Raw genomic sequence first — 15,577 nt, 5'->3', positions numbered from 1 at the left:
AGTTTATAGAGAGCTAATCTCAGACCAGGAAGGTTCACATTTCTAACATTTTAGACAGATGTCCCTGGGCAGGTCACTTACCTCTCAATGTTCCAGACAACTCTCTAAATCACATTGACAGAAGGAGTTTTCCAGTCTGGGAGTTCCTTGTGCCAGGGAAATAATAGGTCCGTTTTTTATCCCTGTCCTCAAGGAATCCTACAGGAGGAAAACAATATGTATACAAAAAAAGAAAATTTGTTATTGTTAAAAAATTGTCTCCCAGCCAATCACAGGATTAACTTTTATTCCTGGCCTCAAGGAATTCTACTAGAGGAAAACACTTTGTGTACAAATAAATACAAAAATTAAACAGCAAATACAAAATAATTTAGGTAAGAGGAAGGGGTGGAAGGCACTAAGTAGTGGGGGTCTTCTGTAGGGAATGGAAACTAAGCTCTGCTTTGGAGGAAGCCAGGGGTGCTAAGAGGCACAAGTTAGAAGAGAGTGGGAGCAACCTGAGAATGTTTTGAACACCCACGTGGAGAACCTGATTGAAGGTTGGAACAAAAGTAGGATTGCCCGGTGCTGGGGGCCCTGTTGAGACTGGATAATTTCTTTTGTAGTGGATCTAGGAAACAAGTGTTGGGGAGCAGAGAGAGAAATGACTGGAAGTTTCAGGGAGGACAGATACTAGGTTTCAGAGGTTTGAGATGGAAGGTTGTGATTAGGGACAGGAATTTCAGAGTTCTTTATCATGGTAATAGAATAGTTATGGGTAAGGGTGAGATCATCCCCATGTGTTGTCCAGTTGTAGTGAAGATTCAGGTCATGAGAGGCTGGTGAACTGAAGTGTAAGGGATCATTGATGTATACCTTGAAATTCCCAAGAAGGAGAACAGGACTCATGAAGGGAAGACTGAGATCTTGAGGGGGCATCTGGGCATGTTTCCTTTCCCCTACTAAACTGAGCTCCAAAGGGCAAATATCTTAATTGAACTGTGTTTTTCCTCATTACCTAGCACAGTATTTTGAATTTAATAAATTGAATTGAATTGACTGGGATGAGTCTTCCAACCAAAAATATTTTTGTCATTGTGCCTGTTGAAGGTGTTCGAAATTCTACCATTGACATTCTACCATTAACAGCAGTTGAAGTACACTGATAGCTAACATTTATACAATGCTTCTTTTGGGCCAGGCACTGTGCTGTGTTTTATAATTATTATTTCCTTTGATCCTCATGATAACCCTGGGAGGTAGGTGCTATTAGCCTCCCCATATTACAGATGAGGAAGAGTTATATTTGGAAGAACTTAATTTGGAGTTAGGAAACTTGAATTCTGGTCCTGGTAAGACATAGTTTAGGGGAAGCTAAGTGGTACAATGGATAGGGTGCTGGTCCTGGAATGAGGAAGACTTGTTTTCCTGAGTTCAAATCTGGCCTCAGACACTTACTAGCTGTATGACGCTGTGTAAATCACTTGTCCTTGTTTGCCTCAGTTTCCTCAGCCGTAAAATAATCTGGAGAAGGAAATGGCAAAACATTGCCACATCCAGCCCAGAATGGATTTGGAAAGAAGTTGGACAGAACCACTGAAATGACTGAACAACTAATGGTATGATTTGCCATTGACTAGCTGTGTAACCTCAAGCAAATCAGGTTACCTCTCTTGGCCTCAAGTTTCCTATCTATAAAATGAAAGGATTGGACGTGATGATCTTTAAAAGTTTCTTCCAGCTACAAATTACATGAAAGTATCTTAGCCTGATTGACTAGCCCCTTGTAATTGGGATCTGTTTCACAGATGCTGAGCCAACAAGGGAATATAAGTTTGAAAGTAAGAAGATGATCAGAAGGGAAGGAGTGGACACAGGGGATTATAGGGAAGATGGACAATGCTGAAGAAAAATGGTGAATTTCATCCAACTGGATTATCTTTAACACAATTTGTAAGCAGCAGGGTCAAGATTTGGATGCACGTCTCTGACTTCAAATCCAACACTCTTTCCACTGCACCATATGACTTCTCATAATTTTGCTGAGGTCCATTTCTGGAAAAGCCTCAAAAATTATATATAAATTTTTGGTGATTGGGACATGCAGTTGAGGGGTGGAGGAGGTGGAGTGGAGAGGTCAGGGAGCCACTTCCCCAGAAAACAGCTGCCAAATTGGCTCTGGTCTCTGTGTTTTCTTTCCCGCTGTACCCAGAACCCTACTATGGCCAGTAGCCAGATGAAGTAGAGGCATTGATCTGGTGCCTAGTTCTGCCTGGGCATTGTCTGCTTTTTTACTTTCTCCTCCTAAGAGTTCTTTCAGGAGACAGAAAGGATGGAGAGGCCAAGTTCAGCTCTTTAAGAACCTTGCCAATGAGAGTTCCCACCAAACGCTTCAAAGTCTTATCAGCACTGTGGGGTGTCTAATACCATTTCCTTCCATTGTTTGTTTTTTTTTTCCTTCTGGCAATTAAGTGGAGGCCAATTCCCCCTAGAAGCAGGTTGGCTATTGTGGATGGGGGTGGGGGATGCTCTGACTGACGTCAACACTTTGACTTTATATCCCTTTGCATAAAGACCTAGGCTCTTGGGCTGCTTAATAACTAGACATTTCAGAGTCAAAAGAGTTCTGATCTAGTCACCCCCACCTCCCAAACTGGGAAGCATGGATCCCTGAGGACTTTTGTTGATTATCTTGGAGGCTGTTTACCAGAGGGCCTCAGAGACCCACCAGGGTAAGGTACCGTTTGTTTGGAGAAAATCTCACTGCTCAGCACGAGCCAGGGAGGAGTGGAGGAGGCTTGACAGGGGAGGAGGGAGAAGTGAGGGAAGATGGGATAAGATTTAGAAGTGCCCTGATGGAGAGGAATCTTGTTCTTGTTTATCTGGGCTTTCTACAGGGTGCAGTGCTGGAAATAACACATTTACATGGTGTTTTATGGTGTATCATGTGCTTTGCACCTGTTATCTCATTTGATTGTGACAACACTCCTGTGGGACATGTTATTATGGTTATAAATTATGTTTATACATTTATTATATATTATATTATAGTTATATATTATACATGTTATACTAGATAGTTATGCGTTATGTAAATATATCATATAATATCAAATATATTATATAGATATATGTTATATAAATAGTTCTGTTATATTAATATATTATATAATATACCATTCTACATTATAGCTATATATTATATGTAATATGTTATATAAATGGTTATATGTTATATTAATATATCATATTATAGAATGTAACATTTATTATAGTTATATATATATTCCCATTTTGCCGATGGAGAAACTAAGTCTCAGAGAGACTAAATGAGCTACCTGATGAATGTTATGGTAATGGAATGACTTGTCCAAGGATTTTCAGCTAGTACAGCTGAGTATAGATTTTGGAGTCTTCTAACTCTAAATACAGTATTTCAGATCATAGGCTCATGGAGCTGCCAAGGACTTCAGACATCATCTGGGCCACCCCTCTCATGTTACAGATGAGGCAATTGAGGCCTATTGAACTAAAGTGGCTTGCCCAAGATTACATAGGCAAGAAATAGTGGACTTAGGATTTGAACTCAGGTGGTGTGACTCAAAATCATTTTCCTAAAGCTCAGTTTGGATCGTGTTACCCACCTCCCTTCCTCAGTAAACCTGAGTGGCTCCCTATCACCTCCAGAATCAAATATAAAATCCTCGGTTTTGCTTTCAAAGCCCTTTATAATTTACTCCCCTCTTACCTTTCCAGTTTTCTTACACCTTCCTCTTTCTAACATCGCTCCCCCCACATCCTCTTAGTTATTGATGGCCTCCTTGCTGTTCCTCAAATAAGACGGTCCACTTCTGCATTCTGGGCATTTTCACTGGCTGTCCCCCATGCCTGGAATGCTCTCCCTTCTCCTCTCCACCTCCTGGCTTCCCTGGATTCCTTCAAGTCCCAACTAAATCCCACTTTCTATAGGAAACCATTCCCAGTTCCCCTTAATTTTAGTGCCTTCCCTCTGTTGATTATTTCCTATTTATCCTCAGTTTCCAATTGTCCAAAAGAAGGGACTTTGAGAATGATCTCTTGAGTTCCTTCTGAATCTAAATCTCATGATTCCCTATTTTTCCTTTGCTTATAGCTCACCTGGGCAAGATTATCCCTAGAGGACAGTCAGATCTTTCCCCTGTGGCCTGTTTATGGTCGATGAATATCAATGACCATGTTAATTAAAAAAATAAGGCCTACTCAACATTGTTGTCCTTCCCAAGTAAACCTGACTGGTGTAAACCTGAACGAAGCTATGATCAGTTTCATTTTTTTTTCTCCAAGTGTATACCTAGATATTTTTTCCTATTAGAAATATCACATTTTAGTGGTTTCACCTACATTTGAGGGCAACCTATAATTAGGCCAATGTGGGTATGTGCTTAACTGACTAGAGAAGTGATGAGTAGTGTTACAGTGTTAGTGTTACAATGGATAGAGAGCCCAGCCTGGAGTTAGGAAAACGGGAGTTTAAATCTGGCATCTTACACTTGCTAGCGTGTAACCCCAGGTACCTACCTCACAGGGTTGCTGTACGGATCAAATGAAACCATATCTGTAAAGCACTTAGTATAGTTAGGTATTACATAAATGCATGTTTCTTCCCCTCCTTAAAAGGCTATGATTCATCACGGAAGATTTTAATAATTAAAACAATAATTTTAATAATTAAATTATTAATTTAATAATAAAATAGAAAATATTTTAATAACTAATTAATATTATTTAATAATATTAATAATAATAACTCATCACGGGGTGGCACAGCAATAGAGCACTAGACTTGGAGTCAGGAAGACTCCTCTATGTGAGTTCAAATTTGGCCTCAGACACTTACTAGCTGGGTGACCTTGGGCAAGTCACTTAACCCTGTTTGCCTCAGTTTCCTCATCTGTAAAATGAGGTGGAGAAGGAAATGGCAAAGCACTCTGATATCTTTGCCAAGAGAACCCCCCAAAAAGAGACCACAAAGCATCAGAAAGGACCGAAACAATTAAATAAAACCACTCATCACAGTCATACCAGAAACTTATGGTCCACAGTTTTAGGCTCTTGGAAAAAAAATGACTGCCTTTTAAATATTTTTTAGCCTCATTCTGCTGGTGATCATAAGACAACCCATGTAACCTTGGGTAAGTCACTTAACTTGCCTGAGTTGGCAGTGGAGACCTGATCCTTTCAGGAAATGCATTTCTCTCCCTCTAGGCTGCTTTTCTGGACTTTGTGATTTCCAGAAACTCACCATTCTGCAAGAGGAAATCAAGACTGAAATTCTCCTCTCGTCAGATCATTTCCCACCTTTGCTGCACTTCATCATGCCCCTGCATGGGGTAACCTTCTTTTCTTCCTCTCTTTTTTCAGCTTCTTTTTATGTATTATACCCTCCCATTAGATTGGGAGCTTCTTGGGCACAGGCATTGTCTTATGCCTTTCTTATGCCTAACTCTTAGCACAGAGCCTGGCACATAGTAGGTGCTTAATAGTGTTTATTTGATTCTGACTTAGCTTGTTTCCTCATCCATAAATTAAGAGAGTTGGACTAGGTGACTTTTGAGGTTCCTCTCAATTCTAAGTCTATGATTCTATAATCTGAAGTATAATAAAAATCAGAAGAAATTAACACGGGAAAGAAAGCAAGGAGAATATTTTTCACTGATTTGGGTCTTTGGATTATGGATTCAGGGATCCTGAACTCTTGTCATTGTTGAGTCATTTAAGTCATGTCACCATTTGGGGTTTTCTTGGCAAAGATACTGGAGTGTTTTGCCATTTCCTTCTCCAGTTCATTTTACAGATAAGGAAACTGAGGCAAACAAGATTAAGTGACGTGCCCATTGTCAGACAGCTGGTAAGCATCTAAAGCCAGATTTGAACTTACAAAGAAGAGTCTTCCTGTTTCCAAGCTCAGTACTTTATCCACTGCACCATCTAGCTGTTACTATGCCTAAACATCTCATTCTTATAGCACATTATAGTTTACAACAGTCAATGAATTAGGTGGCATACTTATTAGTATTCTAATTTGACAGATAAGCTCAGCGCAGTTACATGGCTTACCCATGGCCACCTCCCTAGTGTGGGATGGCACCAGGAGCTGAAACCAGACCTTCTTACTTCTACTCCAATGGTCCTTCCACCAGCTATAGCTGCCTCTCATATTTAGGGCTGTGATGGCACTTGTGCTTAAAACAAATAGGAGGTGTCTCATTTTGGGAAGGAAAGAAGGAAGGAAGGAAGGAAGAAGGAGGAGGAGGAAGAGAAAGGAAGAGAAACAGGACCTTGTTCCCCTGACCCCAAACCCTGCCAGTGATAAATCATTCTACCATATATTTTTACGGTGGACCTCAAGTGTTACTGACAGGATTCTTTCTCCATCCTCTTCACAGATGACATACCTTAAGCTGATTACATTTGTACCTCTTGTTCTTGGCCTCCTCACACCAGGTAAGGAGAGAGTTCCTGTTTTGGTCTGGTGCAGAATATTTAAATTACTTGCTGTCTTAATGCTCAGCACAGTGCTTGGCACATAGTACTTAATAAATGTTAGTTTTCTTGCTTTGTCTGCCTTCTCCCTCTTGAGATTTTGGGTGCTTTGGCAGATCTCTTGCTCAGTAGTGTGTTGGCTCTCTGAGGGAAAAGGGGTGTGGAACAAACTTTTAAGTTTAATGTACATTTTTTGACATTTTCTCCTTCACTTACTTAAGTCTAAAAATCAATAAAACGATGAATTATGCCCTCATTTTCGTTGCCAATTTCTGAGGTGTAAATGCTTACGCTGAAAATTGAACAATTCGCCTTCCAGTAATAGGCAACTCCAGCAGACTCTCTAACCTTGCTCCATATCCACTATTCCCACCTCCCACTCCAGCGCCATTAAGAAGAAATAAGAACTCTATAGGACCCTTTTTAAAAAACTAGTATTTTATCTTTTCCCAATTGCATGTAAAAGCAATGTTAAAAATTCTTTAAAAAAAATTTGAATCCCCAAATTCTCTCCTTCCTTCCCTCTCCTTATTTGATATAGGATATATGTGTGTGTGTATGTGTTAATATATATATATGAAATTATGCAAAGCATATTTCCATATTAATCATGATGTGAAAGAAAACAAAGACCAAAAAAACCCCACAAAAAATAAAGTGAAAAATAGCATGCTTTGATCTGCATTCAGATGCCATGGGCTCTTTCTCTGGAGGTGGATAGCGCTAAATGACAAAACATAAGCAATATACTATTATCTTGATTGAACAAACAATTGAAGAACTATTCATTAAGTGTAAGAGAGGCCCTTCATCATTCTGGCAATAGGATGATGGCATTTTTAAGTCACAGCAATTCTCTAAGTGTCTTGGTACAGAGCCTGGCACATATTGGATCTACACTGAAGTATCTATAAGCCCAGTTTTGGGTGGATTCAGTCTCATTTCCTTCAGCCTCATCATGTCAAATGTGGCTTGGGTTGGTGGACCCAGTAGCACTGACCTGTATTCTATCCTCCCAGCTTCCTTTTCATCTTTCTTCGTGGAAGGCAAGAAAGGTCAGACATCAGTCAGTCGCTGCACCCTTTTCGGAGATGACCACATCAAAACCTTTGATGATCGCTTCTACAGCTTTGGTGGAGACTGCAGTTACCTCTTGACTGGAGACTGCTGGAAGCACTCTTTCTCCATTTTGGGTGAGTGGACATTGAACGGAGGAGCTAAGACTTAGTATAATGACTCGTCAAAGAGCAAGCTGGCTTCGAGAAGAGTCACCGAACAAGAGAATGATTTTTCTATGATCCATTAATTGGGGTTACAGGATCAAAGAATTTAGATCTTGAAGTGACCATAGAGATCATGTATTCCTATACCCTTCTTTTATAAATGAGACATGATATGATTTGCCCAAGGTCACATAGTAAGTAAGTAACAGAACCATGATTTGAAGCTAGGTTCTTTTCACTAATTCTATACCACATCATCATCAGCACAGAGAGATTCCCTATGGAATTAAAGATTAAGAATCATATGCTTTATGCCACTTCTAGAGCAGATGTCATCATTGGAAATATGTTGGCACCTTCTTGCTCCTACCATTCACTTCTATTGACTTTTGGCTTAGCTGTAACTTTAGTTATTTGGAAATTGTGGTATTCTAAGACTTGCAACCATATAACATCTAAGTTAAAAAGATTGATTGTTGCGCTGGCGAACAACGTGGAATCATTAAAAGCAATATGGAATTTCCCAAGTGTAGTTTAGTTTGTTCCTTTCCACCCACTGAATTCTGAGTTTAATTCATTGCCCAGTTGCTGTGTCCGTTCCAGATACATGTCTGAATTTACTAACTTAACGGATTGGCATTTCAGCTGCATGTTTGTAGCTAGATGTTCTTCATCCATCTTGTTTTTTCCTGTGTGGATTGTTAGGTTGAACTTTTTTGAATAAACGTGGATCTTGCTGAGGAAGCCCAATAATGTTCTGGATTTGAGGCAATAACTATAATATCCCACATAAGCAGGAGGTCTAGAAGACTTTACTGTCTAGAGGGAATCCCTCTGTCTTTTGGACTCTGCACAGGATACCTTCCAGGACGGTGGCAAATCCTTTTGGCAAGCACATATCTCCCTGTTTTATGCACCATTTTTACTAAATTAATTCTGTGGTGGCATTCTATTGACAAGACACATTTAAACAGATACAGATACTCATATACATATACACATGTGCACATTTATACAATATATATGTTTGTGTGTGTGTGTGTATGTGTGTCATTTGAGGACAGAGTACTAACAATTAGGGGGATCTAGAAAGATTTCCTATAGGAGACAGCACTTAGAATGAGCCATGAAGAAAACTAAGGATTCTAGAGTGTGTTATAAACATTAGTGACAGCTAAGGTGGTGCAGTGGACAGAGTGCAGGGCCTGAAGTCAGGAAGACCTAAGTTCAAATCCTGCCTCAGATATTTACTAGCTGTGTGACCCTGGGAAGGTCACTGGACCTCAGTTTCCTCAACTGTAAAATGGGTACAGACTGGAGAAGGAAATGGCAAACCACTCTACTATTTTTGCCAAGAAAACCCAGCAAGGGATCATGAAGGGTTGGAAATGACTGAATGTTTCAATAAGTCTTCACTGAATATCAGGCAGCTAGCTGGCACCACAGGCAGTACTGGATTTGGACTTAGGAAGACCTGAGTTTAAATATGATCTCAGACATTTACCATGTGACCTTGAGGCAAGTGCTTAAGTTTCCTTATCTGTGAAATGGGAATTCCCAGAGTTGATGAAAAAATGAAATGAGATAGTACTGGTAAAACAGGCTATGTGAGTGCTAGCTGTTATTATAATAAGTAGTATCTGCTAAGTACACAACCCTTTGCTCAGTATTGTGGGGAACACCAAGAAGGATGAAACAGTTTTTGCCTTGAAGCATATTATGGTCTAGATGAAGAGATAAGCCTTATACATAAACTAATTAGAGGACGATGACATGCTAAACTGGTTGGTGTTGACTGTAGTAATTCAGAGAAGAGGGAGAGAGCACCAGTGAGTACTTAGGGAAGGTTTCATGAAGGAGGTGGGGTTTGAGATGGGTCACAAGGTCATAGATTCAGAGCTGGAAGGAATCTTGGAAATCACTTAGTGTTCCTCCTCACTGCCACCCTCTCCTCCTTCCCCCCATATACATTTTATAGGTTAGGGTTATGTCTAGAAGTTAAATGACTTGACCAAGGTCACTCAAGGGGTTAGTGGCAGATGTGGAATTTAAACTCATGTCTTTTGACCCTTAAAATCCATTATTTCTTCACGTTAGAACATAGGTCTTCCTGAATATCAAGTTCTGATTCTGTCTCCAGTACCAGACTAGCTCTTTTCCTAATCCCCTATCAGAGGGAGAAATCTCAGTCGAAATCATCCCATCTCCTGGAATTATGATTCATGGGACCTTATTTGTGCTTTGTTTCTGATGGCTTGTTAACTAAATAAACTCTGCTGGATTTAAAGTCCCTTTCTCTGTTCATTTCACTTCCAGAAGCTCAATTGTTTGGTACACGGGTTCTCACCAACCTTATTCATGGCCTTGGTGGGAGATATGAGGCTCTATAGAGAAGAGAAAGGAGCAAGACTGCTGGAAGCACAGAGTCTCAGGCTTACAAAGGACTTCAGAGGTCATCTACTATAAATCATTCCCAAACAAGAAAGCCCTCTACAATATACCCAGCCAATGGTCATCCAGTCAATTTTACCTTAGGGAATCTGTTAGATTGTTAGAGGCAGCTAGGTGGTACGGTGAATAGAATTCTAGGCCTGATTAGATGTGGGGACTGGGGTGGTGAGGAAGACAGAAGAACTGAAAATAACTCCAAAATATCTGTTTGCTTGGGAGGATTTCTGTTAGTTCAAAGTGTTCTGTACTACATAGATTAAAGAATTCTGTAAGTAGGTCTTTTTATTTAATAATTTCAACCTTTTAATATTACAGGGGATTTTGAAAATGGCAAGAGGAAAAGTCTCTCTGTGTATCTTGGGGAATTTTTTGACATCCACTTATTTATCAATGGCACTGTGACGCAGGGATACCAAAGGTAAGCCAAGCACTCAGAAAGTTACAGAGATGGAAGAACCTTAGAGATAATCTAACTTAGCCTTGTCATTTTTAATATTTAATGTTTTATTGATGAATTTTGTCGTTGACACTATTAACGTTTCTCAATACTTCTTTCCCAATACGATCCTTCTTTGTAACAATGAAAAAGTTAAACTACTGCTTCTGAGAGCATATTGACCATTCTGCACCTGTAGTCCACCACCTGTCCACTAGGAGAATGGTGCTTCATCATCAAATCCCTGGAATTGCTGCATTTAGCTTGAAATATGATGTTTTTTAGCTCCATTTTCATTTACATTATTGTGGTCATGGTACATATTTTCTCTTAGTTTTACTTTTTGAATTTATTACACTCATTGTTTCTTGTGGTACACTCATCTAGCATAATTTATTTAGGCATTCCCCATTTAACGGGGTCTTACTTTGTTTCTAGGTTTTGGGTTGGTTGGTTTGTTTGCTTTCATTTTTGCTGCCATAGACTGTGCTGTTATGAATATTGTGGTATAGATGCGACCCTTCTTTCTCTGCTGTCTTTGGGTGAGATACCCAGTGGTAGAATTATCAACACCCCAATTTGAAAGACAAGAAAACAGGGAGAGGTGAAATAACTTATCATGGTTTGCTAGTGGTGTAACCCAACCTTGCCTAATGTCACATAGTGCAAGGAAGAGCTGGGAGAGAAACTCAGGTCTCCTTATACCTACTAGTGGCTTCTCCCACCAGAAACTTTCAGAGTTGGAAGGGAAATTAGAAGCCAAATAGTTCAGCCCATAAAGGAAAGCAAATCACCTTTATAATGTTTCTGAAAAGGGTCTTCTAGCCTCCACTTAAAGGCCTCATGAGGGAAAATGCACTACTTCTGGAGCTCCTCCATTCCCCCTTGTCCCACTTCAATTCTTAGGAAGATTTTTCTTGCTTCAAGCCTACATATCTGCCTTTTTTTTTTTTTTTTTTCAAATTCCACCTATAGATCTTAGTTCTAAATCCTGAGATCAAATAGAATGAGTCCATGATGTTTCACTTGGCTGAACCAGAAGGAAATTCCATGTGAACAGGGACTGTATCTTATTCAAGCTCTGTCTTTCCCCTGGAGATGTTCTGTATACAGGAGTTCCTCATAACAAGAATGTTCATTTATACCCTTCAGAATTTATAAAATGTTTTGTTTACAACAAACCTGTGAGCTATATATCACAAAAATATCATTTCCATTTCACAGAGAAGGAAACTGAACCTTAAAAGAGAGAAATGCCTTGTTTGTATTCTCAAAACTTGTAAATAATCAAGTGAGGGAACCGAGGGCTTCTGGTTATCAAATGTTTATTGGAAGGAATTGCTGAAAGGAAATGGCTGAACAAGTTGTGGTATATGATTGTGATGGACTACTACTAGGCTATAAGAAATTATGAGCTTAATGATCTTAAAAAAACATGAATAGACTTGCTTGAAATAATGAAGAGCGAGATGAGCAGAACTGTTGTATGTAGTAACAGTAATATTGTTTTAAGAACGACTTTGAGTGGATAAGTTATTTTGGATACTATAAGTACTCAAATTAATTATACAGGACATGAAGAGAGTTGCTATCTTTATCCAGGGAAAGAACTGATAAATAGAAGTATGCATAGAATAATTTTACGTACTCACACATCTATCTCTGTCTAATGGTAGCCATTTCTAGGATGGGGGAGTGAGTGAAGGAAAAAAAGAAATTTACATGTTAGTTTTGTTGCCTATTTGAAGGGAATAGCAAATTGTACATAGTAGATTTGCAGTTTCATGTGCAATTATCTGTTTAAAAAATTATGCTATGCTATGGAAATGCTTGTTTTATTTCATAAATTAAAAATAAAGTAATTTTTTTTTTTTAAAAGGAATGGGATTGGGGGAGTAATTGTGGAGACTGAGATATAAACATGTCACTTGTAAGCCGATGAATTCTTTTGCAGAATCTCCATTCCTTATGCCTCCAAAGGGCTGCATTTGGAAATGGAGGCTGGTTACTACAAATTGTCCAGTGAGGTCTATGGCTTTGTGGCCAAGATCGATGCCGATGGGAACTTTCAGCTTCTGCTGCCTGAAAGACACTACAATAAGACCTGTGGACTGTGTGGCAACTTCAATGACTTTGCAGAAGATGACTTTGTGACCCAGGAAGGTAGGATTTAATGAACTACCTTTTTCTTCAGAAATGGTTGCAGGGAAGTGACTGAAATTAGCACCATTAGATGAGATAGTTTTTGTAAAGTGCTTCACACAGTTTGTCTGGCACGTAGCAGGTATTTAACAAATGCTTGTTCCACTTTCCACTTCCCAACTCTAGATTCATATTTCTCAAACTTTTTTCCCTCTTTTATCTCAGGACTTCTTTATTCTCTTAAAAATTGTTGAAGCCTTCTGCAAAGAGCTTTCTTTGGTTCATACTGGTTTACATCTATCAATATTTACCATTTTAGAAGTTAAGATATCTTAGCATTATCATGAAAATTGTTTTGACCTTGTAGACCCCCTGAAAGGACCCTTGGAGTCTCCAGAACACATTTTGATAACTGATGCTCTGGCAAACAGGGTATAGAGAGTCAGCAGAGTATGATGGAAAGAATGATGGACTAAATCATAAGAATTGGGTTCAGCTTTTATCTCTGATGTCTATCATCTCTGTGACCATGGTCAAGATGTATTCTCTGACTGCCAATTTCTTCATTTGAAAATGGTGGCCTGGTCACAATACTCATGCTACCTACTTTGCAAGGATGTTATGGGAAAAGTACCCTTTATACCTTATGACACATAAGAAATAGGATTTATTATTACTGACCTGAACCATGATCAATGAAATCGATGTTCGATTATCCATGGTAAGGTCCTTGAGAGCAGAGACTGTCATGATTTCATGAATTTGTAACCCCAGGGCTTAGTGCAGTGCATAGTACATTGTAAGTATATAATAAATACTTTCTCATTCATCCATTTATTCATTTATATGCAACCAAGTGTAGCATGGATAATTGAAAAGCACTGATAATTCCTAAGTCTCATTTTGGCTGGTCATTTTAATCACCAAACTTATTTGATTAGAGCTCTTCCCAGATGGTAGCAAAAATGGATGAATCAAAGTTTTTCTTTATTCTTATTGTCCCTATCTGTTCCCTCCCCTCTTTTCTCCCCACCTCCTTACTCTCCCCCTCCTCAGTAGAGATTCTAGTAAGCAGGGATATTCTCCAAGAACATAAGTAGAAGGGAGGAGAAAAAGAGAATTCAGAACCTAGAATAATTAATTATACACTGGGTAATTATAAACTGGTAATTAACCCCTTATTAATCAGGAACTGATAACACCTTACACTATACACACACACACACACACACACACGTACACATATATACATACACACACACACACACATATATATATCTCACCTCATTTGGATCTCACAATAGACATATGAGATAGATAGCTTTTTTGGTGGGGAGAAAGGAGATTATTTCATTGGTGGAGAACTTCCATTGTGGAAATTTCCTCCACCAACATAGATCAGCAACTTATTTGTAATTTTTAAATCTTAGACCATTGCCTGTAGCTCTAAGAAATAAAGTGATTTGCCCCCAGCAACACAGTTGGTTTATGTCAGAAACTTGGACTGGAACCAGGTCTTTCTGATTCCAAGGTGAATCCTTTATTGGCTATGCCATGTTACCTTTTGAGGTAGATAATAGAAATATTATTATCCCCATTTTTTAGATGAGGAAAGAGGCTCAGAGAGGTTATTCTTCACTCAAGGTCCCATAGTGAATAAGTAGCACAGCAAGGCTCCTAGCCCACAATTTTCTGTCCAGTGCTATTTCTACTGCTCCACACTGTCTTCATGAGCATGCTGAAGAATGATGCCCTTTCTTCTTGGGCAGTAAAACCTGTTCTTTTTAACCTTGCATCCCAACCTCAGGGAGAGCATAAAGTGACTCCCAAAGTGAAGAAACAGCCATCAGTTTGTGCCAGGCTAGAACTCAGAACTCTGAAGTTATTCCTGGGGTAGGAGGATGGAGGGACAACTGGAGGGAATGGTTTTTTTCTGAGGGTGGGGTGAGGTATATACTTGTGATTTAATAGATTTGGGGAAGTTTTTGGTAGGGGAACTTTTTGGTTGGAAACTTCTCTCAGTTGCAGAACAGCAATTCATGTGTAACTCAAGAGTCTTAGAAAGATGTTTGGGGGCATTGGGAAGTTCTAACTTGCTCAGGGTCATTCAATCCAAGCAGGAAACTGGCAAAAATATCCATGGCCTCAGTTGTCTGTACAAAAATGAACAATAGAGCAAACTATAGATCTTAACACAAGGAAGAAAAGTTGACCACATAAGTATCATTTATTTACATAGAATTAATGGCATAAATGATCTCCAAGAGATCTGTGATTAGAAAAGAGGCCAACTTGTAGTGAAAATGAGAAAAAGTCTAAGCAACACAATGGTACCTATCAAATGTTGAAAGACCTAAAAGAAGGGCACCAGCATATATGATGGAAATCCTATTGAGGATATGTAGGAAGGTATAGAATGAGAAAGCATGGATAGGTTTATTTCACTTTTCATCATCTAAAGGAATTCCATATTGCTGAAGTCATGGATCAATTGATATATTGAATCATAAAATATCTGTGAAATTTGGTAGGATGGGACTTCAGACTCAGGCTCTGGAAAGGTATTAAGTGGGACAGAATGGATAATAGCATTCACTTCAGCAAGGAAGCCCATGTGACATGTGTGGTAGAGAGCACATTTGAGTGAGACTCAACATGGGAAGAAACACCTAGACCACTCGGAAAGAAGACAGAAATAACTGAAGCGTTTAGGAAATAGATCATAAACCTGTCACAGACACATAATATAATAATGATTAGGAACTGTTATTGAGACATCTATGAAAATGTTTCTGTGCCAAAGCAAAGAAGCCTATGGCTTTTG

The 15,577-nt window shown here is 39.1% G+C and overlaps 1 protein-coding gene across 1 annotated transcript in view; it reads left to right on the top strand.

The window, feature by feature from the left end:
- Positions 1–2,524: 2,524 nt before the first annotated feature.
- Positions 2,525–15,577, top strand: part of VWF (von Willebrand factor) — a 213,489-nt gene continuing 200,436 nt past the window's right edge. Inside the window, exons 1-5 of the mRNA XM_072653709.1 lie at positions 2,525–2,711; positions 6,405–6,462; positions 7,521–7,694; positions 10,491–10,593; positions 12,566–12,774. Coding sequence (XP_072509810.1) covers positions 6,405–6,462; positions 7,521–7,694; positions 10,491–10,593; positions 12,566–12,774 — 544 coding nt within the window. The 5' untranslated portion in view covers positions 2,525–2,711. The remainder of the gene's footprint in view (positions 2,712–6,404; positions 6,463–7,520; positions 7,695–10,490; positions 10,594–12,565; positions 12,775–15,577) is intronic.

Source organism: Notamacropus eugenii, chromosome 3, assembly GCF_028372415.1.
Source record: "Notamacropus eugenii isolate mMacEug1 chromosome 3, mMacEug1.pri_v2, whole genome shotgun sequence".
Taxonomy (NCBI): Eukaryota; Metazoa; Chordata; class Mammalia; order Diprotodontia; family Macropodidae; genus Notamacropus; species Notamacropus eugenii.
The sequence above is the reverse complement of the archived record's forward strand: the minus strand, read 5'-3'. Positions and strand labels throughout refer to the sequence as shown.